A 24,823-nucleotide genomic window follows, 5' to 3' on the forward strand; every position below is an offset into this window, starting at 1 on the left:
ATTGCTTGGCTTGACAGAATGGATAGATTGAATCGGGTGGTGCCTGTTATTGAGCGAGTGGATGGTGTGCGAGTGGTGGACCCGGTCGAGATAGTAGAGGTCTTTGCCCAGCACTTTCGGAATGTTTACGTGCCGGTCTCGGATAGACCTGAGGAGGACTCGCGCCTGTTGCTCCGCGATATAACGTTGCCTAGTCTGTCGGACTCGGATAGGGAGCTTATGGAGGCGGATTTCTCTATTGATGAAGTAGCGCTTGCTATCCGTGTACTTCGCTCGGGTAGGGCTTCGGGCCCGAACGGTTTGCCAGTCGAGCTGTACAAGTTGTGCCCCGACAAAATGGCGCCTTACCTTCGTCGGATGTTCTTGGCGTCGCGAGATCTCGGGCTCCTTCCTCGGGATCAGAGACTGGCATCCATTGTGGTCATCCACAAGGATGGAAAGCCTCGGGAACACTGTTCGTCATATCGGCCGATCTCGCTTTTGAATGTGGAGCCTAAGGTTCTTGCTAAGATCTTGGCGAGCCGTATGATCACGGTGATTGGCGATTTGGTCCACCCTGATCAGTCCGGGTTTATCCCCCACCGTAATACCACACTCAATCTTCGACGTCTTCACGGTGTCTTGGCGAGGGCGGGGTCTCTTGAGGAACCGGCCATTTTGGTCTCCCTCGACGCCTCGATGGCCTTCGACACGGTGGAATGGCCTTATTTGTGGGCTGCCCTTGCCAAGTTTGGCTTTGGTCCTAAGTTTATTGGGTGGGTTAGACTTTTATACGAGCAACCGCTTGCTCAGGTGGTGGTTAACGGAAGGGCCTCGGATCCCTTTGTCCTCGGGCGTGGCACGAGACAGGGCTGCCCTCTATCGCCTCTCCTTTTTGCGCTTGCTCTTGAACCCCTTGCCGCGTGGCTCCGCTGGGAGCCCTCGCTCAGGGGCATACGGGGGTCCCCTACCTTCGAGGATCGGGTGTCGTTGTATGCCGATGATATACTGTTGTACCTTACTTCTCCCTGTAAGTCATTAGGTGTCCTGTTTGACGTCCTGAGCTCTTTCGGGAAGAACTCTGCTTTGGTTATCAACTGGGCTAAATCCTGCATTTACCCACTTAAAGGCGGACAACCTTCTTTGCCCCGTTTCTGCCCAATACCTGTCTCCAGTGTTGGCTTCAAGTACTTGGGGATCTACATTTCTATGGACCCCAAGGTACGATTTGAGTGGAATCTACTGCCTCCGCTCGCCCGACTTCGGTCGGATGTGGCGGCGTGGTGTGGATTGCCTCTGTCCCCTTTGGGGAGGGCGGCCTTGTTTAAAATGATGTCTCTTCCCCGGTTTCTATATGCTGTAGTGTGTTTATCTAGGTACCTATATCGATACTCCTATTTCTGACCCTTGTCCGGTTAATAATTCACTAATATCCATACAATGGCACAGAATCCCGTTTTCAGATTAAGTCATAGCACATGCTGTCACATTAAGCAAGCCCTATTCCTCCAGCCCCCTAGAAAGAACACCGAGTTCTCAAAACAAAACAAACCTCCAGCAGACCTGGGAAATCCCCCGTAGCTATTGTTTTGATTTCGTTCGAGAACTCCTGTAAAGAATGCAAGAACGACCAGTTCTTATGACATCCTTACTGACGTATTATGTCCATCCTTACGTCAAACACGGCACCTTTCAGGTATAAATATACCAACGCTGCCCTAAGCAAAGACACGGTGGTGATGAGCTTGGAGCAGCGCTACTTGCCGGAGAGCCCAGCTGATGCAGGAAGCCCACGGACGCTGCCCCTCCCTTTTGACGCGCTGAGAGAGACGCTGTCTTTTCTCCTGCCGAGAAATCCAGCCTCCGGCGTTTCCGGCTTACCTTCGCGGGTAACTGGGATACCGAGTCCTGAGAGAGAGATACCAGCCCTCCTGCCTTCTAAATCCCAGGTACTGAACTGACTAACCTTTTACAGAGAATTCTTGAGTCAGATTCTTGGCAAAACAAACTTAACTTAAACTGCTACTTACTTACTCCCTCTCACGTATTAGGCTTAGGTCAGGTACACCGGGGTAGGCGGAGTTAGAAGCACCAGTTGAGTACGATTAGTCAATGTATATATGTATGTATATCTTTTATCCATTTTAAAGTATCATATGGCTAAGAAACCATATCAATGCTTTTACAGTATTATTTTATAATCCTGCTTTTACTGTATGCACTTTACTTAACCTTAAGTATTGCTACTGTAGCGATTCATTTCTCTTGTATGAGAAAAAAAGACTGATCAATAAGTAACACCTTTTTATTGAAACACGCCCATCTCTTGTTTCTCTACAATCTGGTGGAACTAAGTATGCACGTACTGACTGAGTAAAATAGTTGTCATTTGTTTTCACACGACTCTGGAGATATACTCTTGATTAGGGAGAGCAAAGTTGTCATGTTCTATGGTTGTCAGAAACTAAATCCCTTCTTGTCTATCCAGGGAGGTTAAACTCCTCCTCGCCTATTCGAGAAAGTTTCTAGTGAACTCTGAGCTAGCTGGCACACAAAACTTAAGTCTAATATCGTCAGTAGAAGACCTAGTTAACCTCTGTCCTACGTCTATACTATTGAAGATATTATTCCAATGCGCAGAGCCTATTGGGATAATAGGAACTACACTACATGGCGCCCAACGGTTTGGTAAGGCGATAAAACTAACGCAAGGCATTAGAGTAACTCAGTCGTGCTTTTCCACACAGACCCTTTCTCCCATAAAAACTCCAAAGACGTCTGGAGTGGGTCAAAGGTTAAATCCGCCAAACTTAGTAGGAGGAGACTCCTATGTATAGTTTTTGGTTTATTCAACGTTGAAGGATACACTGTTCCAAAACATTGTGCACCTAATCTTTGTTTCCGTGGAAACCTGATCTGCAACAAAAAACCTTCCTGTCAGTAAAATGTCAGACGGTGAAGGAGATAGGGAGACAGCTAGATTAGCAGCTCAACTCCTAGCGGAGGACACAAGTCTCCTACAGCAAGACCCGGACGCAATACTCATCCCGGTCAGCATAAGAAAAACTATAACTTTAAAACTTATAGAAAATGGACTGACATCAAGAGGTGGTACAGTCATATTCGTAATTGAGGCACATGAATATCGGCAGACAGAGGTATTCTATTCATGGATAAACTTTCCAGCAGCGAACGCTGTAACAAAGAAGTTCCACTATTACAAAATAGAGGAACCACCGGATGAGTACACTCCTTTCGAGGAGGTGGAAATCCCACTCAAATACCAAGAGCACCTGCTCTGGTTTAAAGGCGCCCTAAAACATAATGATCACATCACCAGGCTCGGTCCACTAGGTATACCAGGAGCAACGTGGCCGGTTCTAGCCAGCTACACACCACATCCAGACATTGAAAAAATGTCAATACCAGAACTTTTAGTACAGTTAAAACAACTGATTAAAATACACAGACAATTAGTCCAATATGTAATGCGGACTTCAACAGTCCAAACAGCTATTAAAATTGCACAGCTGACCCCTCACCAGGGTAACACAAATAAAATCACACCACAGAACATACAGTCCTGTCTAGGTAAAGTACCCATTAAAAGGGAACACATTCCATTCTGGTTAGCACAAAAAATCACTCAGATAGAGGCAGTATTTCCGGACACTACCCCTACTGAGAAACACAGAATTCTGACTATCTGTCTTCCAATGGGGATCGCTCCACATGTGGAGGACTGTGACACTTGGGGTACAGTCTTTGCTTCCATTTACACAAAAACACATGGTGTTCCGTCCATGGCGGTAATACCAGAGGTGCTAAAACAGATTCAAAATGAATACGGTCCAGAACCTGCTTTAACTCTGGGTATGAAATTACTGAAAGACTTCAAGCAGGTCTCGGCAATATTACTAGCCAACATAAAGGGGGAAGCAGCAACTGTGGCGATCCGCCAAAGATTGAAAGAAACAGATATAGCAGAACAACCTTTTGAACTTGCCAGAATCATAGAAAAATCCTATGAAGAACTAGGAAGAGATAGTTTGGGTGGAAAACCAGTGAAACTCCAACTAACTGAAAATCCTGAAAAGGTATTTAATAAAAAATAATCTAAACACTCCAAAAAAGAGCTGGGATGGAAATAAACAATCGACTCCCAAAGAGAAGAAATTCCAGTCCAGAGGAAGGTCTCCTCGGCGGAGAGAAACATCTCCAGACCAAGCACACAAGTCTCCCGAGAGGGAGCCATCTGAGAAAAAATACAACCTTAGAAATAGGGATAATTTGAAGAAACCTGATAGATATCAAGATATTGATACACGTCCATCTCGATCTTTTCAGACTTCCTCGCAGAAATCGGAAAGAAGAGGACGGTCAGAACACAGGGAAGAGCACGTCAAGTCCAAAGACAAGGAACCTGCTCATCAAAATAAAAAGTTACAATTTCCAAAGAAGAAGGTAGCCAGTATTAAAGTAATCAAAAATGCAGAGGATCCTGAGGACACAGCTGAAAAACGGAGAGTGGGCTCAGACAATGCTAGACAGCGCAGCAGAAGTGAGCATAGCTCGCAAGATCCTGATGAATCATCTGGAGACAGTGGACACAAATGAATACATTCAGGTGGAAACTGCAGATACCAGAGTTAGCAAACCTCATAAAATATATGAAATAACTTTACGTATAGAGGGAGATAAGACTAGGAAAATAAGGGGTCTATTTTGGGATAACCTCTCCAAAGGCTATGACATCCTTTTAGCTGAAAAAGACTGGCCACCAGAGTTTGTCAGGGAGTGCCCTCATGGCGAAGAAATGATTATGCCTGCCTTCTCAAATCACATTCCAATACATAGAAAATATACACTTGCGAGAAAGTGGGCAGTAGCCCAAGCTCCTGCATTATATAAAAACCACGTAGGATGGGATGATGACTCACCTCCTCACAAAATCCAGTTAAAATCTCAACCAACTGCACAAAGGCAGTACCCAATTAAGCAAGAAGCTAAAAAAACAGGTCAGGGAGATCTTAGATCAACTTGAATACCAGGGGGTGATTGAAACATGCACCTCACAAATGAACAATCCTTTGTTTCCTGTCTCCAAACCAGATGATTCATATCGTCTAGTTTTGGACTACAGACACCTTAACTCATGCTGCAAACCCTTTGCAGTACAAAACTCACACAGTGCAGCACTAATGAATAGCATAGTGCGCAAAATATACAAAACAACATTAGACATCTCTAATGGATTCTTTTGTCAAAATATAGCACCTGAAAGCAGATATTTGACCGCTTTCTCAATAAATGGCTCGCAGAAAATTTCTGTTGTTTGCCCCAGGGGTTCAAGAACAGCCCAGGATTATTCTCAGCGAGAGTAACAGAGTTACTACAAATATATGATGACGAGGCATTATCTTATGTCGATGACATCTATCTAACAGATGATGACTTGGATACTCACTTGAAAAGAGTGAACACCAAAATACTTGGGTTCGCAGCAGAGGGTTACAAATTCATCTTCAAAAAGTCAAGAATTGCCCATCTAACTGTCCTGTTCTTAGGATATGAATTATCAAGTGAAGGCAAAAGCCTGGCAGACAATTTCCTGGAGAAATGTGCTGTAATCCAAGCTCCAAGAACGCTGAAAAACTTACAGTCAATTCTAGGTTTCCTGAATTTCGGAAGAACTTACATTCTAAATTACGCGGAGAGGGTTAAACCTCTCTATGACTTAATAGGACCAGATTTTAAAAGAATCAATTGGACTAAAAAACACACAGAAATTTTGAGATCTTTACAAACAGACATGTTAGTTAAAACAAAACTGCAAACACGCGATAACACACGCAACCTTGTGATTCGGGTCATCCCAGGAAGATGCGGATTCACATACCTAACCTCTAATGAGGGAGAAACGGTACCAATAGCTTATACATCTCATTTGTACACAGAAGCTGAAAAAACATTCAGCATTAAGGAAAACATTGTTCATACGGTTCAAACAGCTGTAGCAAGAGAAAGATACCAAGCTGACGGCAGACGGATTACAGTCAGAACAGTAGAATCAGCCTTTGAGGCATTAACAAGCCCATGTAATTTACCTACAATGGCACTAAATCCAAAATGGATACAATGGGAAGATTCTCTTGCTACAGACAGAGTGAAATACTATTTTGACCCGGAAATGAAAAAATTAAAAGATCTAGAATATGAAAGAGAATATCCTCTGCCTAGCGACATTCTGCCCATATGACAGTACGCCTGTGTAATATATACAGACGGACATGCTCAGCCCTCAGTTTGGGGAGAGCAAGCTTATAACGCCATATGCGAGATTACAAAAGACGTGTGGCGCGAAGGTAAACTGAAACCTCTGTTTACAAAAACACACTCAGTGGAAAATAATTCAGAACAACAAACTGAAATAATAGCGTTAAAAATGGCGCTAGATAATGCGGATCGCAAATTCCCGACACTAATAGTGTGCGATTCATATTACTGCGTAAAATCATACAATAACGACTTGCAGAAATGGGTTGAAAACGGGTACAAAGATGACACAGGTGCCACAATAAAGCAAAAATCGCTTTGGGAACAAGTAGTTCTTTTACAGAAAGAACTACCAAAGACTCACGTGATACATACACCGAGTCATCAGCGTGATGGCGTTCACGCTGCAGGGAATTTATTGGCTAAGACAGCCACAGCAGAAGCAACTAAATCGGCTTCCGTAGCTACAAAAAAGCGTTCAGGAAAATACATTGACGGGGAAACAATGCTGGCGGTGAAAACGTCATCAAAAGGCGACTGCTCAGCGCTACCCATCAACTATCCACTCAATTATACATACATAATCGATGCAAACTCCGTTCCTTTTGCTCAAATCCCTGGAGTGGGGGATAGAGTAATTCCAAACACGAACAGGAGAGGCTTGTTAATAGCAGACGCACATATGGGTGAGGGTCTTAGACACCTTAAGCTAAAGGATTCTCTGAAAGAACTGCAATCCACATACTGGTGGCCAGGAATGAGCCTGCAACATCACATAGTTGCAAAAAACTGTCCAAACTGCAACAGAGATCGCAGTGGCGACCGAGACGGTGTTTTACCATGGCGGTTCGCTCATAACGGGATTAAACAATAAATATATAAAACCCAGTATGATTAATGCGTCAAATTAACATATAGAGACTATCATCACTTAAAATGTAGACCCCAGCTCTCGGCTGACGTCTGAACTGTTATAAAAAGATTTGCGAGTCTATAATGGCATATACGCATGGGGCATGCTACATTCTGACCATTGCCCTGCTTTTAGCTCTCGAGCTTATGGGGGGTATATGGCCAGCATGGGCATTGCATTGCGGGACTTTTATCACTTCCTTCCTGAGGGAAACGGGATGGTGTAAAGAAAAAACCAAGGCATAGAGCAATCTATAACGGCAAAGGTATTAGGTTCGGGAGCTGGGAGGGTCAAACATTTAATAAGTGTCCAACGTAGTCTTAACAATCTGCCAAGAAATTCTCTGAGAGGTCTCAGTCCGTACGAACTATTGTTTGGGACTAGAATGTTAATCCAGGACCTCGACAGTCAAACTTCAGTGGTTAAAGAAAAATGCTTTGATATCAAAGATCGTTTGGCTATTTTACAGGACTTAAACGAAAAGAGAAAAGACCTGAGCAACATAAAGTTGAAGCAACAGCCAACAACCACTGAAGAGAAACCACCGGTCCCAGCAAGACCTGTCTGGATTCCAAAAATCGGGGATCTGGTCAGAGAGAAGATCGCGGTAAAGAAGGAATTTGGGCCTTCTTACAGAAAAGCAGTACCTGTCTTGTCTGTCAACGGGACAAGATCAGTAGTATTACCGCCCCTTGCTGGTAAAAAGGAGAACCGAGTTGTATCCATCGACCTGGTTAAACCACAATCATGTGACCGATAACAAGTAGTAGGCCAAGTGGACTCCCAAGAAGTAGTAGAACACCAAAGTTTGCTACAAATACAGAGGTTCAAACTGAGAGACTAATCACAATTGATAAACCTACAGTGAATCAACAAGGACTATGCAACAAAGCCATGGAACTTAAACCTCTTGAAACCCAAATCAAAATCTTACATCAAGCAACACCAGTCTACAATGATGTAACCACAGACTATGCTAATGAAACAAAGAAAATTCAAAAAGCAAAAAAGAATCCAGAAGCAATTGAAACAATTGACAGAACAGCATCAGGTTACTTCATCAACTTCGATGATTTTTCTGAGGATCCAAGTGAACCTGAGGAAGAACCAACAACAAAAACCTTTAAAAACAAAACAAAGGAACTCTTTCATCAACTAAAAGAAACCTATCTGATTTCTCCATGGATTGAACTTTGGGTGACACTAGGAGTATTCATCCTCATACTTTGGCTCATCATGGTACTATGCTTGGGACATTTCATTGAGGGAAAATATGTTACAATGGACACAGCAAGTCAGAATATCAACTTGGTCCTGAAACCACACAAGTCTTCACACATCGAGAAAAGAGATCTTTCTTCAGTAAACTTTACAGCCAATCCTATACCCGGTGGGGTAGCATGGGACAAAACTGATTACGAAATCTATGGTCCGGTTGAGCTCCTGAAGTATCCTCATCAATTCAAGATTTCATTGAGTGACTTTGTAAAACCGAGCACATTCGCTGATGATTGGGACTTTGAAAGTATTAATGAAATGATGTCAGATCTAGTGATGTCAGCTAAATTTACAGGACATGATTATTTACAAGGTTCATCTAATTATGACCAGATGTATTGTTATAACCACTATGGTAACCATTATCTGCATAAATCTGCTCAACCTAGACATGTTTTAAATTATAACCAATGGGAACATTGTGCTACTCCACCAAAAGGTAGTTCAAAAACATTTTATGAAAAATGTTCTTATTTCTCAGGGTTTAACACAAGTGATGCAGAAACATTGTATTTCAAATTGTTAAATAAGATAGGAATGAAAACCATGCTTACAAACACAAAATTGATCTATTCAGAGACATTTTTTGAAAAAATGAAAACATTCGGTTTTGATTTCTGGAACAAAAATATTGAAACGAAGACAATCTGGGGTACAAAAGATTGGCAAGTGCAAGGTTTAGAATCATTATTTAGAGCCTGCATTATCCCAGAACAAATTATATTTTTGAATGATACAATTCAACAGACAACCTGTCTTGGCCTAGCCAAAATTAAAGACTTAAACAAACCGTCTATTCCAAAACCAACACACGACAGTAATAGCACTACAGATGTTGAGATAGACGTATCCCATATTTTAACCCAAAACAGAACACATCCTGATTGGAAGAAATGGTTGATCTGGCCCACAGACACAAATAACTGTCAAGATAGATTCCTGAACAAAAAACAGGGGTTCACATTGACCAGGCCAGACCCTAGATACTCCCAGAGACAACATCCAGGGATTGTAACTACTTACAGTGTAGGGAAACTCTGCCTCGAATGGCTACAAACATCCACACTGGCAGAAATTAAGCAACACTTGACTTTACTTAAAGAAGGTGCTGACTTGCGTGATTTCATTATGGGACCACGCAAACAGCGTCAAAAACGTTTCATAGCAGCCTCTATATATGCAGCTTACAATGAAGCTTGGAAAGTAACTCAAATTGAAACAGCAGAGAAAATACGGGAAATTGACCGTGTTAATTTGGAAAAATCACTGTCTGTTGTGGACAATGGGTTAATGACTCTGTCTTCCAGAATATATTCATTGGACAGTATTGTATCATCTGCAATCAATATAATTGAACAAGACTTACTGATGTTACAACACGGTCAGTCTCAATTGCGTTCTATTGTACAGCTTGGCTGGACGTTACAAAATCTGCGTTCAGGCTACGTGCCTTGGCGTTTAATCAACACAACGTCATTATTCAGTATCTTTAACCTTACTGATACACAAATCAGTTTGGCACAAAAGGGTGCAGAGTATACAATTCTGAGCATTGAAAAACTTGAGAGATTACCATTGACAATGTCAGAGCGACCTGTCATTGAATGGATAATACATGGGATAATAACTATTCCGATAACAACTTTCCAGTTTCGATACTGTCAAAAATATATACAGGCAGGCCAGTATGAAAGGTTGGGTAAAGGATACATTAAGTCAACATGGAACTTACCTTATACACACACATGTTACAGTAATAAGGGACAAAGTGTATTTCTTAGTGGTAATAATTGTGAAAAATCACTAAGTGGTATACTTCTGTGTCAGGGAATAAGTTTACATGGGGCCTGCGAGGGGAATTCAAATAACCTTTCATGCCACCAGCTCGGCACACCTGCAGCACGAATAGAACCATTCTTTAGAAGACTTTCTAACGGGAGTTACATTCTAATTGTAGATCACAGATGTTGTGGCTTGCTGCCAGGAAAACCTTATCTAGTAAGCGTGACTTTCATGGTCATTTGATGTGAACGAGTATTGTTTCCGAATGACACTCCAGACAGGGAGGGAAAAATTTGGCCCAGTTTGAATATCTCTTCTATTCGAATTGATACTTTAAGCAGAATGAAGACTGTGCTCCTACAGACGCCAACCCATTTGACGTCATCAAAAGAAACGTCTGATCTCCAAGTTGCAGGGGCGACGGGAGAGATACATGCATTGTTATCAACAAATTGCCCCCTACACTTCGCAGAAATGCTAAACGAAATCTTAAATATTTCTGATACAAATGGTATCGCGAGTGTATTTAAGACCATTTTTTCGGGACTGTTAACCCCATTCAAAGCAGTCCTGGGTATTTTTCCAAATTTCGTCCATTCCATCTTTGGCGGACTTCCTCTCCTGTTGGGACTCGTAGCAGGCATTTTATTTTTGCTACTCCTGCTTCGTTATGGCAAACCATGTCACAGACAAGACTCCAGCAACAGTGAAAGAAACGATCCTAGCTATACGCTACCGGGACCGCATAACTAAAGTCCTTGGAGTAGCCCGGCTAAGAGATCTAAATATGACCTGGTTTCTTTCGTTCAGACCCATATGGCAGAATTGTGTCCTACCTGTATTAAGATGCATGCTATGCGGCGAAGAATGCGTGTTGGACACCTGTCTTACACTACAATCAGAAGTACCATTGGATGCAGATACTTTGTTGGGTCCAGTAAAGGCTCATGCATTGTGCTGTCCCCAGCGGCTACCTATCCTGATGACGGCATTCGTGGAGACTTCACCACTACGATTGAAGGGTAGTGAAGTACAGGATGAGAGCAGCGTCAACCAGGTACGACCTTCTGTAAGCAGTACTGATCTAAACATCACTGAAAGCGAACATGCGCATGACTGCATGATAGCGACATTTTCCCACTTGGTCGAACTTTCACCAGAAGCGGTAGACTGTTTTTTCGAGAGTCTGTCTGAAATGATGTTTTCACCCGAACAGAGAGAATAACTTTAAACAAACGAACACACAGCATTCCCTGAACTCTGAATTTGGCCTTCAGCTTTGGGAAAACAAAGCTACTGTGAACTATTTTTTCTCTCCTCTCCCCTGAAAAGCGAAAACTTTTCTTCCAAAAATCCAAAATATTTACTTTTTTTTAAGCACTTGTCTTCTGCTTACAGTAGAACTATTCTTAGAGAACAGAGCTTCTATCTTTAGGAACTCTAGGGACAATACGTTACCTCAACCTCTAGCTTAGGTACAAGTAATTGTATTTATATGTGATGAAGTGGTCTCGCACCTTTTTTCTGTATTTAGAGTCATTTCATGTGTAATTTCGCAAATCATTCATGCTGATATAAAATGTGCATCTCCTTTTTGAATGATTATACTGCTTGAATGCATACAGTACCTATACTCATTTTCGTGTATTTCGCATATGCCATTTTTCAAATACAAAAAATGTATTTTGGGGTGGTTTGGTGTACACATGCACTATTAGTTATGTTTACTATTGCTTAGTTAGTAAATATGGACATAAAAGCGTGGAGTGGGTGTAGTGTGTTTATCTAGGTACCTATATCGATACTCCTATTTCTGACCCTTGTCCGGTTAATAATTCACTAATATCCATACAACGGCACAGAATCCCGTTTTCAGATTAAGATATAGCACATGCTGTCACATTAAGCAAGCCCTATTCCTCCAGCACCCTAGAAAGTACACCGAGTTCTCAAAACAAACCAAACCTCCAGCAGACCTGGGAAATCCCCCGTAGCTATTGTTTTGATTTCGTTCGAGAACTCCTGTAAAGAATGCAAGAACGACCAGTTCTTATGACATCCTTACTGACGTTTTATGTCCATCCTTACGTCAAACGCGGCACCTTTCAGGTATAAATATACCAACGCTGCCCTAAGCAAAGACACGGTGGTGATGAGCTTGGAGCAGCGCTACTTGCCGGAGAGCCCAGCTGATGCAGGAAGCCCACGGACGCTGCCCCTCCCTTTTGACGCGCTGAGAGAGACGCTGTCTTTTCTCCTGCCGAGAAATCCAGCCTCCGGCGTTTCCGGCTTACCTTCGCGGGTAACTGGGATACCGAGTCCTGAGAGAGAGATACCAGCCCTCCTGCCTTCTAAATTCCAGGTACTGAACTGACTAACCTTTTACAGAGAATTCTTGAGTCAGATTCTTGGCAAAACAAACTTAACTTAAACTGCTACTTACTTACTCCCTCCCACGTATTAGGCTTAGGTCAGGTACACCGGGGTAGGCGGAGTTAGAAGCACCAGTTGAGTACGATTAGTCAATGTATATATGTATGTATATCTTTTATCCATTTTAAAGTATCATATGGCTAAGAAACCATATCAATGCTTTTACAGTATTATTTTATAATCCTGCTTTTACTGTATGCACTTTACTTAACCTTAAGTATTGCTACTGTAGCGATTCATTTCTCTTGTATGAGAAAAAGAGACTGATCAATAAATAACACCTTTTTATTGAAACACGCCCATCTCTTGTTTCTCTACAATCTGGTGGAACTAAGTATGCACGTACTGACTGAGTAAAATAGTTGTCTTTTGTTTTCACACGACTCTGGAGATATACTCTTGATTAGGGAGAGCAAAGTTGTCATGTTCTATGGTTGTCAGAAACTAAATCCCTTCTTGTCTATCCAGGGAGGTTAAACTCCTCCTCGCCTATTCGAGAAAGTTTCTAGTGAACTCTGAGCTAGCTGGCACACAAAACTTAAGTCTAATATCGTCAGTAGAAGACCTAGTTAACCTCTGTCCTACGTCTATACTATTGAAGATATTATTCCAATGCGCAGAGCCTATTGGGATAATAGGAACTACACTACAATGCCATCCAGAACACGCTCGATCTGGTTCCAGCTGGCTATTTCCGTGAAGTCGAGGGCCTCCAGAGGAAATTGGTTTGGGGCGGGCGGCCGCGCATAGCGTTGGCGAAATTGACTTTGCCCTGGTATGACGGTGGTATAGCATTGCCGGATGTTAAACGCTATTATTGCGCGTCTCAGTTGAGTGCTATTAACCACGCCATGTATGGTCCTATTCCTAATCCCGCTTATGATATGGATAGGTGGCAACTACCGGGGGGCGATTATAATAGAGCGCTTTACTCCAGGACCGACAGGAGGAGTCTGACGGGCCCCACGGCGGTGGCATTACGTGTATGGGATAGTGCAACGTCGGCCACGGGCTGGACCGATAAACTCACTAGGGCGACTCCCCTATATGCAGCTGAGAGATTGGGTGGTCTGTGGTCCTCGAAGGGATTCGATAGATGGGACCTTATCGGTATCAGCAAAGTGGGTGATCTTTGGGCCACTGACAGAGTCAAAACTTTTGGCGAGCTACAGCGGGAATATAAGCTGAGTGATCGGGAATATTTCCGATATTTTCAGGTTCGCCATGCACTCGATTCGGTCTTCCCTGCTGGTACTTCGATCCCTGAGTCTTCTCCCCTGGAGGATAGAGTGCTGGATGGACATGTTCCTGACAGCACTATCTCCCTCATATATAAAAAACTTATTAATGCCCTTTCGGACCTTCTTGTGCAGCTACGAGAGGCATGGACTGGCGACGGTCTGGAATTAGACGATGAGGATTGGCAGGCTGCACTATCCTCCCCAAAAGAAGTCGCTATTCCGGCGCGTCTCCGACTAGTGCAGCTGAAGATTCTACATCGTGTCTATGTCACGGGTCCACGACTAATACATATGGGTTACTCTGTGGATGGGTTATGTCGGCGTGGATGTGGTTTGCTTGCTACCTTCCTCCACATTATATGGGAATGCCCGGCGGTAGTGGTTTTCTGGAATCGAGTGCATGCGGTGATGGGAAAGGTGACGGGCATCGGGCTACTCCCTGAGGCCAGACGCTGTTTGTTGAATATTTGGGAACCGAATGACTGTACCGTTGCTCAGACTCAATGGGTCACGCTGGGCAACATGATTGCAAAGAGAGATATCGCTCAACTTTGGGGGTCTCATAGGGCACCTCTGGTCTCGACCTGGGAGGAGAACATGGACTGGTGCATGGTTAGAGAAAAAATTGTATACATCTCCCGAGGTAGGCCCAAGAAGTGGGGAAGGATTTGGGGTCAGTGGAACTCATATCGTGGAGAGATTTGTGACCCTCCCGTTGCTGAGCCCCCTGACGCTCCAAGTTCTCCTTGACTGTAATTTCCAGTACTTTGATTTTCTGTTCTTTGTGCAGTACTGCTCACCCTTGGTCCCCGCTCCCCACCCCCATGATTTTCTGATGCTTGCTTCTCGTTTGTCTCCCCCCAATCGCACGTAGCAGTCCTTATACTGAAATTTTGCCTCAATTCTTTTTCTTGTGTTTTTTTCTTGTTGTTTATATATAAGTAAAACATAAAACCTTTTATTTATCCTCATCTGCCATATGCTCCGAATTACATCATGCTTTTACGCTGCTGGGCCCTCGGGTTGTCGGCTGATGAGCTGTGTGCTGATTTGTTCTTGCTATTTCATATGCCTGACCGGCCTTGGTGGTTGTGGGTCTGTATCTGTCTTCGTTTTCCAAAATAAAGGTTTTTCAAACAAAAAAAAAAAAAGAATGCAGGGATGGAGGTCTACTGCCTATTGCAGGTCTTCACCCATGTTTTATCAACGTATTCAGTGGGATTCTAAATAATTTCCTGCTCCATTAATATACTTATGACAGCATTCTGCAAATGTCTGTAAAGCAATTCTAATTTGGTTAATCCGGACCGACACCTCGACTAATGCTCATGTTTGTTTTTTCGATACTTTTCAGCTTCCCTATACTTGATGTACGTGCATTAACTGGCAGGTACTACTCGGATTTACCGTTACTTCTTCACCCCATCAATCTATATCAAAACTTACATTTCTCACCAACCACCGTTTTCCGTGTGCACATAATCATCGTCTGAGTGATTTGACTAACACACCGTTCGCAGATCACCGATTTTCTGATATCTTTTTGGTACTACGGTTCTTTATCACTGTTTCACCATCGAATCTCATTCGCCACTCGACACAGCATGACTGGGATATCATAGCTACCCTTGGTTAAACCACGATCTTCACACATTTTCAATCACGTATAACCCTCATCTTAGACATTCACGGCCATTTCCTCAATTATCAGACCGCTTATCATTTTTTTGTGTTACAGAAACTATCCCCTGACGAAGGGCAATATGCCGCCCGAAATGCATTGGGATTGATGTAAAAGGATTGATGAAAATATACATATATGAAATGTTGGATCCTGATATAACCAACCCGCACATGATAAAGGAAGAACATTGAATACTTGTGAACTCTGAATTAAATAGTGAAATTACTCCAAGTTTGGAAATTACTTCATTATACCTATCTATTGGTATTTTATATGCTGTGCGTAGGGGGACAACTCCAAATTGGAATTGCTTTACAGACATTTTCTCAACGCTTTACAGTCCAGAAAGCGCAGCCCCGGCAGCACGCAACAACTTTCAACCACTGTACTCAACTTACCGTGGTGCGTGTCTTACATTATCAGCATTCTGCAAATGCCACTGAACTGTAATTTTCTGTTGCAACTGATTTGCATGTCCTCTTGCAGCACACAATTAAAGTAGTGTCATAAGGTAGTCACCGCACAATATATAGCAACAGGTTTGTGGCCCAACCTTAGTACATTGGACCCTTAATTGGCCAGTGTAACAGCTATAATTGAATGTGTGTTAATTCAGAAACATTCTGAATCTAATGAGAATACAAATCCTATTGGTCACTAGAGCACATAAATTTTAGAAAGCTGTAGTGCATGCAGTGGATTGTATTAATTTGCCTTATGGTTCTGTTATTATATACATTATCAAATGAACGTTTGGAGGTTTTGCCCTTTTACTTTGTTTATGTCTCCCAATTTTGAGTTATCCTGGGGACACCAGGGCTTACAGCGCATAATACAGCTATTGACTGGTCAATTCTGTTATTCATCTTCCACTTGCTGTACAGGCATTGTTTTTTCTCAATGTCAAAAACGAAAAAAGCAAAAAGTTAGGTTTAATGGAGAGCTGAATATACTACTTTAATAAACCACTATCTAAATTATGTTAATCTGTTAGGCAAATAATGGGTAGGATACACTAGGTACACATATATAATAAGCCGGTAAAACTAATTTGGAAAACAGAACAATCGTGAACTGTAGCAGGATATATGATTTAAAAGACGTGGGAAACAAGTGTTAGCTACTTGGAAGCAATAACTATTTTGATGAGCACAGCATTGTTTATGCTTAAACTGTATACAATGAAGAGGAAGAAAAGATATTAGAAGAAAAACACACACAGAGCACTAGTGTTTGAGCTTTTGGAGATCCTTTTGTGGCAGTTGAGAAACAGCAAACTAGTATGTCTTCTCTTTGTTTTTTAGGTATACATCACATTAAAACTGCTTGGACATGGAGGATCCTCATGTAATTGCTTGTGGTGTCTGAAATGTTGTTTTTGTACGTACAATATATTGTGTTTTTTCACCACAGCTCCAGCATGGAGCCCACAAGCCACAAAAACTGAATGAAAAAGGCACATCTTTTGATGCTGCCACTCAGGCAACTTCAGTGCACCTTACAATTAAAATGTGAATAATGTCTCCACAACTCACATTAACAGCAGATAAACATGTTTCTGGAACAAATATATGTATTATATGGAAAGGAAGCCCAATTGCACCAAAGAGTAATATGAAGCAGCATACATTTTTCTAATTTTTCATTTACCTTCATCTGGTGCAGCTGCATCTCCTTTGTTGCTCTGTCAGACTGACGTCCAGTTCTAATGTTAACTTTTTCTTCCATTCCTTTAAGCCACGAGTCGACCTGCTGAAACTTATGCTCCATGAGCCTCAATCGGTTTAGTGAGCTGTTTAGCTGAGTTCTTGTCTCCGAAAGCCTACGCTGATAAACCTGCCAGTCCTGCTGCAGAGATTCCAGCTCTCGGTCCTCTATGTGGGGAATGCCCCATGGAATGACTTCTTCTCGGGTATGGAGCACTGAATTGAGCATGGCTTGCCCCTCTGCACAGCACACCTGTAACTCCTGCAAAAGTATATGAATGTTTTATTATGAAATATATTTTAATGGCAATTTCTCATTCTGCTAAAGAGGTATTCACGCAACTTAATTCTCTTTATAGTCTTTCGATCTAGCACTAAATTATATAAGAGAGAGGCAGCAATACTGCAATGCTCTTTAATGTGCATTAATTCCATTTATTGCTATGTTCATCAGTTTAAGAGAGGCTTGTTAAGGCATACCTTTAACTATTTAGGAAAGCCTAACTTAACTGCATTGACTCCATGTTTACAAGCAATCCTTGGTGTATAAATCTTGTATCAAAGAACACAAGTCAGATATGCAATATCAAGGCCACTGTCTTGAGCGGTCACATAACACTGCTTGTAGGAAAAAGCCCCTTTTTGACATGGTCACCCCCACTTTTTGCCTGGTATCTGATGCATCTTAGACAGAAATGCACTAGTTTCTTACTATCCAGGTCCCCAGTGCCAGAAATATTTTCCTAAAAACTGTACAATGGTTTCCTAATTAGCAATACTGGTATCTAGGGAATGGGGTACTAAAGTGGGTCCCTAAGGGCTGCATCATGTATTATGCCACGCTAAGAGATCCCCCAGCACCAACATGCAAACTGCCTCTGCAGGCTGCGAGCCACGGTGCAGAGAAAAGTGAAGACACAACTTGGTACACCCCCTGTGTGCCATGCCTGCAGACACTGCATGCAATATAGGTAAGTCCCCCCTGCAGAGCATATCTTACAGCTCTAAGGTAGGGTGCAGTATACTACATGTGAGGCCATATCGTCATGAGCAGATTTGCCCCTGTGATGTCTAAGTCGATTTTTAGAAGTTACCAGTGAACAAGGAAGCCATTTTGGGAACATTTGCTCGACACTGGTATTTACAGGTTCACCAGCTACATGATGGCTTCACTGAAACTAGAGCTGTTTAGTATCAAACATCATGTGTTAATGAATCCACACTGATTCCAGTGATAGATTTATAAATAAATGCACCCAATGCGCACCTTAGAGGTGCCCCCCTGAAAACCTATCAACCACTAGTGTGCTGGCTGACTGGTGTAGACCAGCCTGACATCACAGACAGATTTCTGACCCCCAGCAGGTGATAGCCCACGATCTATGAGGGCAGAAACAACGCCTGCTATGGCCCAGAGGTGCTGTCACCTCCTCCAAGCAGGATGGCTAAGTGATCAATATATCAAGGCAGGAGGCTTCAAAGGCCTCTGCTGCCTTTGATATGTGACCGAAGCCTTCCCCAGACAGGGTATATGCCACCCGCTGCCCGGGCCCATTTGGCACCAGGATAGGCAGGAAAATTAGCTAATCAGGAGGTGTGTTTACCTCTCAGGCCAGTGTAACCCCTAAGGTAGGCTACCTAAAGTGAGCACAAATTTTAGAATTCAACCATCTTAGTTTTGGCGCAATTATGCTATCTGGGACTGGTTTATGCCCACCTCCCACAGGAAGCAGTCATATAGAGGGTGTAGGCACCCTAAAGGTATGTAGCCCATTGGCTACTACCTGTCACTCCCTGTGACACTCCTAAATTGAGTTTTGGGTGATGTCCCGGACACCAGGAACTCAGATTCAATGGATCAAGAAGAGAGGACAACGAAGAGCTGCAATAAACCCAAGAACTGAAGACTTGCTGTGGACTTTTGGTGCCAATCCCTGTCTGCCTGCACCTGTCTGGACAATCGTGACCAGTGAATTCTCCTGCAGCTGAACAGCTTCCAAGAACCCTGAAAGGCTGCCAGCCCACCAGAAATTTCCAGGAATCTCCCTTGGATTACAGGAGCTCCTCCCCTACAGTCCGTAGGCACCAAAAACACAAAGTCCGGTTTACTGAGTTGCCAATCCCTAGCCAGCCTGATGCAGCAGCCTCCCCTGGAAGAGGACACTGTGCTCCTAAAAAGTCAGATCTGAAGCCCCCCCAGCAGCAGCCCCCACCAAGTGAGAGAAACCAGTACCAACCAGAGCCACACAGGACCAATACCTGGGGAACCGGACACCTTGTAGTAAACGAAGTCCATGAGAGTCAAATTCGCACTACATCGAGGGACGTCAATACCGCAGAGATGCACTTTCAGAGTGGCCCTGCAGTCCTGATGTTTGCACCCTCAACCGGCGAGACTGACAACCGCAGAGCTCCAGGATGCACAGAGCCCAGCTGAACTTTCCCCTCTGCACCTGAATGCCCGAGCCTTGTTACAGATGAACCGGCTGTGTCCCCTTGTCCCCAGGACCCTTGTGAACTGCGTCTCCCATTGGGAGCTCCGGGACTTGTCCCCAAGTCCCCCTCTGCAGCCTGTTTCTAGGTAGCCCCCCTTCTCTTCACTGGGGTAGAGCGCACAGCTCCCAACCCGACCAGCACCTCTGCACCTGACAGCCCCAGGGCAGGTAACAAGTAACTGCTATTGGTACTTTGGATTTTGCCCCCTACAACCCTAAATCCAGAAGGTGACCCCCAGAAACTGACCATATATAACTGTATGAAATGCATGCCTTTTCTCCCATAGGAAAGCATTGCTGCGTAAAGATGCATTAAAGTGAACTATTTATTTACCTGTGAAAATTCATATCTAAAAAAGTACTTACTTGATAATGAAGTTCTTGGTATTACAATTTATATAAAAATATGACTTGTTTTTTTTAATTGGTCTCTGATTTATTCTTGAGTGTGTGTCTCATTTATTTCCTCTGTGAGTACAGTAAATGCTTAGCACGACACTCTCATAAGCCTAAACTGCTCATCCAAACTACCACAAAAGAAAGCAATTAGTGTTATCATTCTTGCCTCTGTAAACCAATAAGGATTGCCTGGACTCTTTACACAGTGTACTTCACTTTGGTCCACTATATAAAGTGCCAGCTTCTTACACCAGTGGTTAGAGAAAGTTGTTGTGCGTGGTTGTGATGTCATATTGATGGCAAATTACTTTTCTATGAAGCCTCTTGCATTTACATATCAGGAACCAATGCCTTTCTAACTCTAGCTCCTCCTGTCTTTAGTAGTAGAAGGCAGACCTCCATGACAGCTGCAGCGACTTACTGCTTGGACTGCTAAAATGAGACCTCATTGTTTTTTAAGTTGTTAAGCAAAGGGAACCCAGGGCCTTATTTCGAAAAATGGTCCACTGTCCCCATTTGCTCCATGGTGCACTTTTACATTATAAATGTGCATCCGTGAACTCACACTGCCCAAGAGGCAGCCCAAGCAGTAAAATATAGAGCAGCTACTTCTAAGTCGCTCCATGACCACCCACCTACATGGGGATGGATGTCTGTGGTGTCTATGGTATTTTAAATCTAGGATCCCACCCAATAATCAAACAGATCTCTTTGCTATCTAGGTTGAGCCCGTCATGAAGCACTACGAAGTGAGCTTCATGGCATGAAAGCGGAGGGCTGAGAGTGATCCAAACACTACTAGGCCATGTAGTTGTTACTGATCCTATTTGGATGCACGCTGCTTCCACATTTTGAGTCAATAAACACAGAAGTCCACTAGCTGTAAGGAATCTCAAAGTCACTAGCAGCAAAAGGAAAAGTAAACAATTAGAGAACCTACCTGTCCTACCTGTCACATCTTGCACAGACAAGCCAGACAAGGTGCTTGCGGCAATCTTATACAAAATAAATGTTAAAGTATTTTCATATTGTCTGTTTAAACGGGGCCAAGAAATACAATTACACATCTAATATCATTATAACCATTAAAACTAATATTCTTTTTTTGTTTTTTTTAATTATCATGACTACTGCATTCTGAACCGTTTTGGTGTACCCTCGATCAGTCGTTGGCCCATGCAGATTGAGACTCCGAGCCACCCTGGCCCGCATTTTGGAGGGGGGGGAGCGGAAATGCATCACTTTTCCACTGAGCTCATGGCATGATGTAATCATTGGACCTTATTTCTGGGATGATAACCATCCCCACCTACTTTAAAGGTTAGATCCTATTTTGACCATGTCACATAATCCTTCCACAGCTCATTAGAGCGACTGGAGTTGCCTTTAGTATCTAGTTCGCATGTCCATTTTATCGAGTTTAACCATGCTATTAGATGTGGGGGCTCCGAGTCTAGCCATCTTTAACAAATCTCTCATCTCGCCAGGAGTAGCAAATAAAATAGTAATCCTCTTTGCATGTTATTTAAAGTCTGTCAGGATGCATTGTTTACCTCTAACAACACCAACGTTTCTGTCAGGACAATATCCTTAATGAAAATGGCCCTTAGGGTGTTTTCAACGTTCTTCCAAAAGTCTTGGATCCATGGACAGGTGAAGAAGACATGAACATCACTAGCTCTTAAAAACTTACACCTCTTACAACTGGGAACAGGTTGCAACACAAACTTAGCTAATCTCTCAGGAGTCCAATAGATCCTATGAATAACAACAAAATGATGATGTTGAAGGTTTGCGGGTGAAACAAAGGCATATAGAGTTTTTAGGGATTCAGTCCACAGATATTGTAAACAGTCTTCTTGCAGAGTGCCTAACCAGACCTCTGATAGAGCCTTTATTCCATCCTCTTCAGCCTCCAGAAATTGCCCGTACCATTTCGCCACCTCTTTAGCACCTGGATTTATATCCTGTATAGCACCTTCAAAGTCCCAATTTCCCCCCACCTCCTCCGTAATAGTTGAGAACCATGAAGTAAGCTGAAAATATTTAAACTTAGATAGCTTCTTCCCTGACCTGTTATTCAAAACATCCCACGGGGTCAAGCCTTCCACGAACAGGAGATCCCCCCAGTAATTTATTCCAGCTTGCTTCAAAGGTAAAGTCAATGCATCTTCCAAACAATCTGGTGTTCCCGGGGATTCCCAAATGGGGGTGAAATCTGAAAAATAGCCCATCTTTAAAAGTCTTCTCAATGTTGAACATAGTTTTAGTGCAGATCTTAGGACTGTTAACCTAACTTTTTTGTAAAAATTGAGCTCTAAATTTATACTAAGAAGCCTTCGAACTCAAGTCCTTAACCATTTCCCCCAATGCAGACCCCCAGGTGTTGGTCAGAGGTTCCCCCAGCAGCATGCAAATATTTTTCAATTGGAAAGCCATGCAGTACAATTTGAGATCTGGCAAAGCTAACCCCCCTTTTTTGAGGCTACACCGTAATTTTCTCCATGATAAACGGATACCCCTGGAAGCCCAGATTAAAACACGTTATTTTCCCCTGAATTGTATTAATTTCTCCTGTTGGAAAAGTGAGAGGTATTCCACTAAAGAGGTAGGTGAGCTTTGGCAAGATGGACATTTTAACCAGATTCACTCTCCCATATATGGAAAGCGGCAATTTCTTCCATCTGGTTAATTGTTTCTCCACTCTCTTATGACTCGCCTCAGATTGTAAGAAGGAATCTTCTCAATTTTTTCGATGATATCTATCCCCAGGTACCTCATTTCATTGCATCTTGTGCTTCCCCACCCCTCCATATTCCAGTACATCACTCCCGTCTTAGACAGATTAATGCAAAACGAACAATTGATGAACAGAATGCAGAACAATGCCATACATTCACCCCAGTACAGAGATCTGGGCCTAAATCCATCGTTTTGTTTGCTCACTATGCCATTCCAGTTTGGACCCAGCCATATGCAAATCAGTCTTGACCCTGCACCCAATGGGAAAAGTCAAGCCCGAACTGCCAGACCAGGTCCTCCCTGGACTGGAAATAAGCATCCTAGGACCGGTTTTGGGCTTACAGCCCTCATCAGCCAGGATAGCTTGACCCCAGTGGCATGGAGAGCACGGGACTCGTGTCTGAGCATACCCGTCCCACTTGCGGTGACAAATGCAAAACGAACAATTGATGGACAGAATGCAGAACAATGTCATACATTCAGCCCAGTACAGAGATCGGGGCTTTAATCCATCGTTTTTTTGCTCGCCATGCCATTCAAGTTTGGACCCAGCCATATGCAAATCAGTCTTGACTCTGCGCCCATTGGGAACAGTCCAGCCCGAACTGCCAGGCCAGGTCCTCCCTGGACTGGAAACAAGCATCCTAGGACCGGTTCTGGGCTTTCAGCTCTCATCAGCCAAGATAGCTTGACTCCAGTGGCATGGAGATCACAGGACTCACGTCTGAGCATACTCGTCCCACTCAGGGTGACAAATGCAAAATGAACAATTGATGGACAGAATGCAGGACAATGTCATACATTCACCACAGTACAGTGACTGGGCCTTAATCATCGTTATTTTGCTCACCATGCCATTCCAGTTTGGACCCAGCCATATGCAAATCAGTCTTGACCCTGCGCCCAATGGAAACAGTCCAGCCCAAACTGCTAGGCCAGGTCCTCCCTGGACTGGAAACAGGCATCCTTGGACCGCTTTGTTCGCCCTAAGTTGGCAGGGAATGCCCAGATGTGGGTCCCTTGCTCACTTCGACACTGGATTCAAGCTAGCCTGGCTGATGACAGCTGATTAGCCAAAAACCGGTCCCAGCATGCTTGTTTCTGGTCCAGGGAAGACATGGCTTAGCAGTTAGGATTGGACTGTTACCATGAGGCACGGGGTCAGACTGATTTGCATATGGCCATGTCTGAACTGGGGTGGTGGAGTGAGCTAAAGAATGATGATGGATTAAACCCAGATCAGTTGACTGGGGGTGAGTGTTTGATTTGGTCAAACGCTCTGTCCATCATCCCCTTTGGTATTGTTTTGTTCGCCCTAAGTTGGCAGGGTATGCCCAGACGTGGGTTCCTTGCTCACTTTGCCACTGGATTCAAGCTATCCTGGTTGATGACGACTGATTAGCCAGAAACCGGTCCCAGGATGCTTGTTTCCAGTCCAGGGAAGACATGACTTGGCAGTTGGGCTGGACTGTTCCCATGAGGCACAGGGTCAGACTGATTTGCATATGGCCATGCCTCAACTGGAGTGGTGGAGTGAGCAAAAGAATGATGATGGATTAAACCCAGATCAGTTGACTGGGGGTGAGTGTTTGATTTGCTCAAACGCTCCATCCATCATCCCCTTTGGTATCGCTTAGATGGATTTATAGCCTACCCTGAAAGAGTCCCATATTAACTTATCAGTTGTTCCATTTTTGTTAGTGTAAGGGTTGGATCAGAAGTATATATTATTAGGTCATCTGCATAGGGCGAGATTTTACTATGAGACGGGAGTTGGAGTATAGGAGTGATTTGTTCATGTGCTCTCAACAGGTGTGCAAGCGGCTCAATATAGATATCATAGAGGAGTGGGGATAACGAACAACCCTGCATCGTCCCTCTGTGTATCTCAAAAC

The 24,823-nt window shown here is 43.4% G+C and overlaps 1 protein-coding gene across 1 annotated transcript in view; it reads right to left on the bottom strand.

The window, feature by feature from the left end:
• SYNE1 (spectrin repeat containing nuclear envelope protein 1) overlaps positions 1-24,823 on the bottom strand; it is a 2,361,447-nt gene that overhangs the window by 1,137,443 nt on the left and 1,199,181 nt on the right. The window contains exon 65 of the mRNA XM_078648775.1: positions 17,237-17,554. Coding sequence (XP_078504901.1) covers positions 17,237-17,554 — 318 coding nt within the window. The remainder of the gene's footprint in view (positions 1-17,236; positions 17,555-24,823) is intronic.

Source organism: Lissotriton helveticus, chromosome 6 (genome assembly GCF_964261635.1).
Source record: "Lissotriton helveticus chromosome 6, aLisHel1.1, whole genome shotgun sequence".
Lineage (NCBI taxonomy): Eukaryota > Metazoa > Chordata > Amphibia > Caudata > Salamandridae > Lissotriton > Lissotriton helveticus.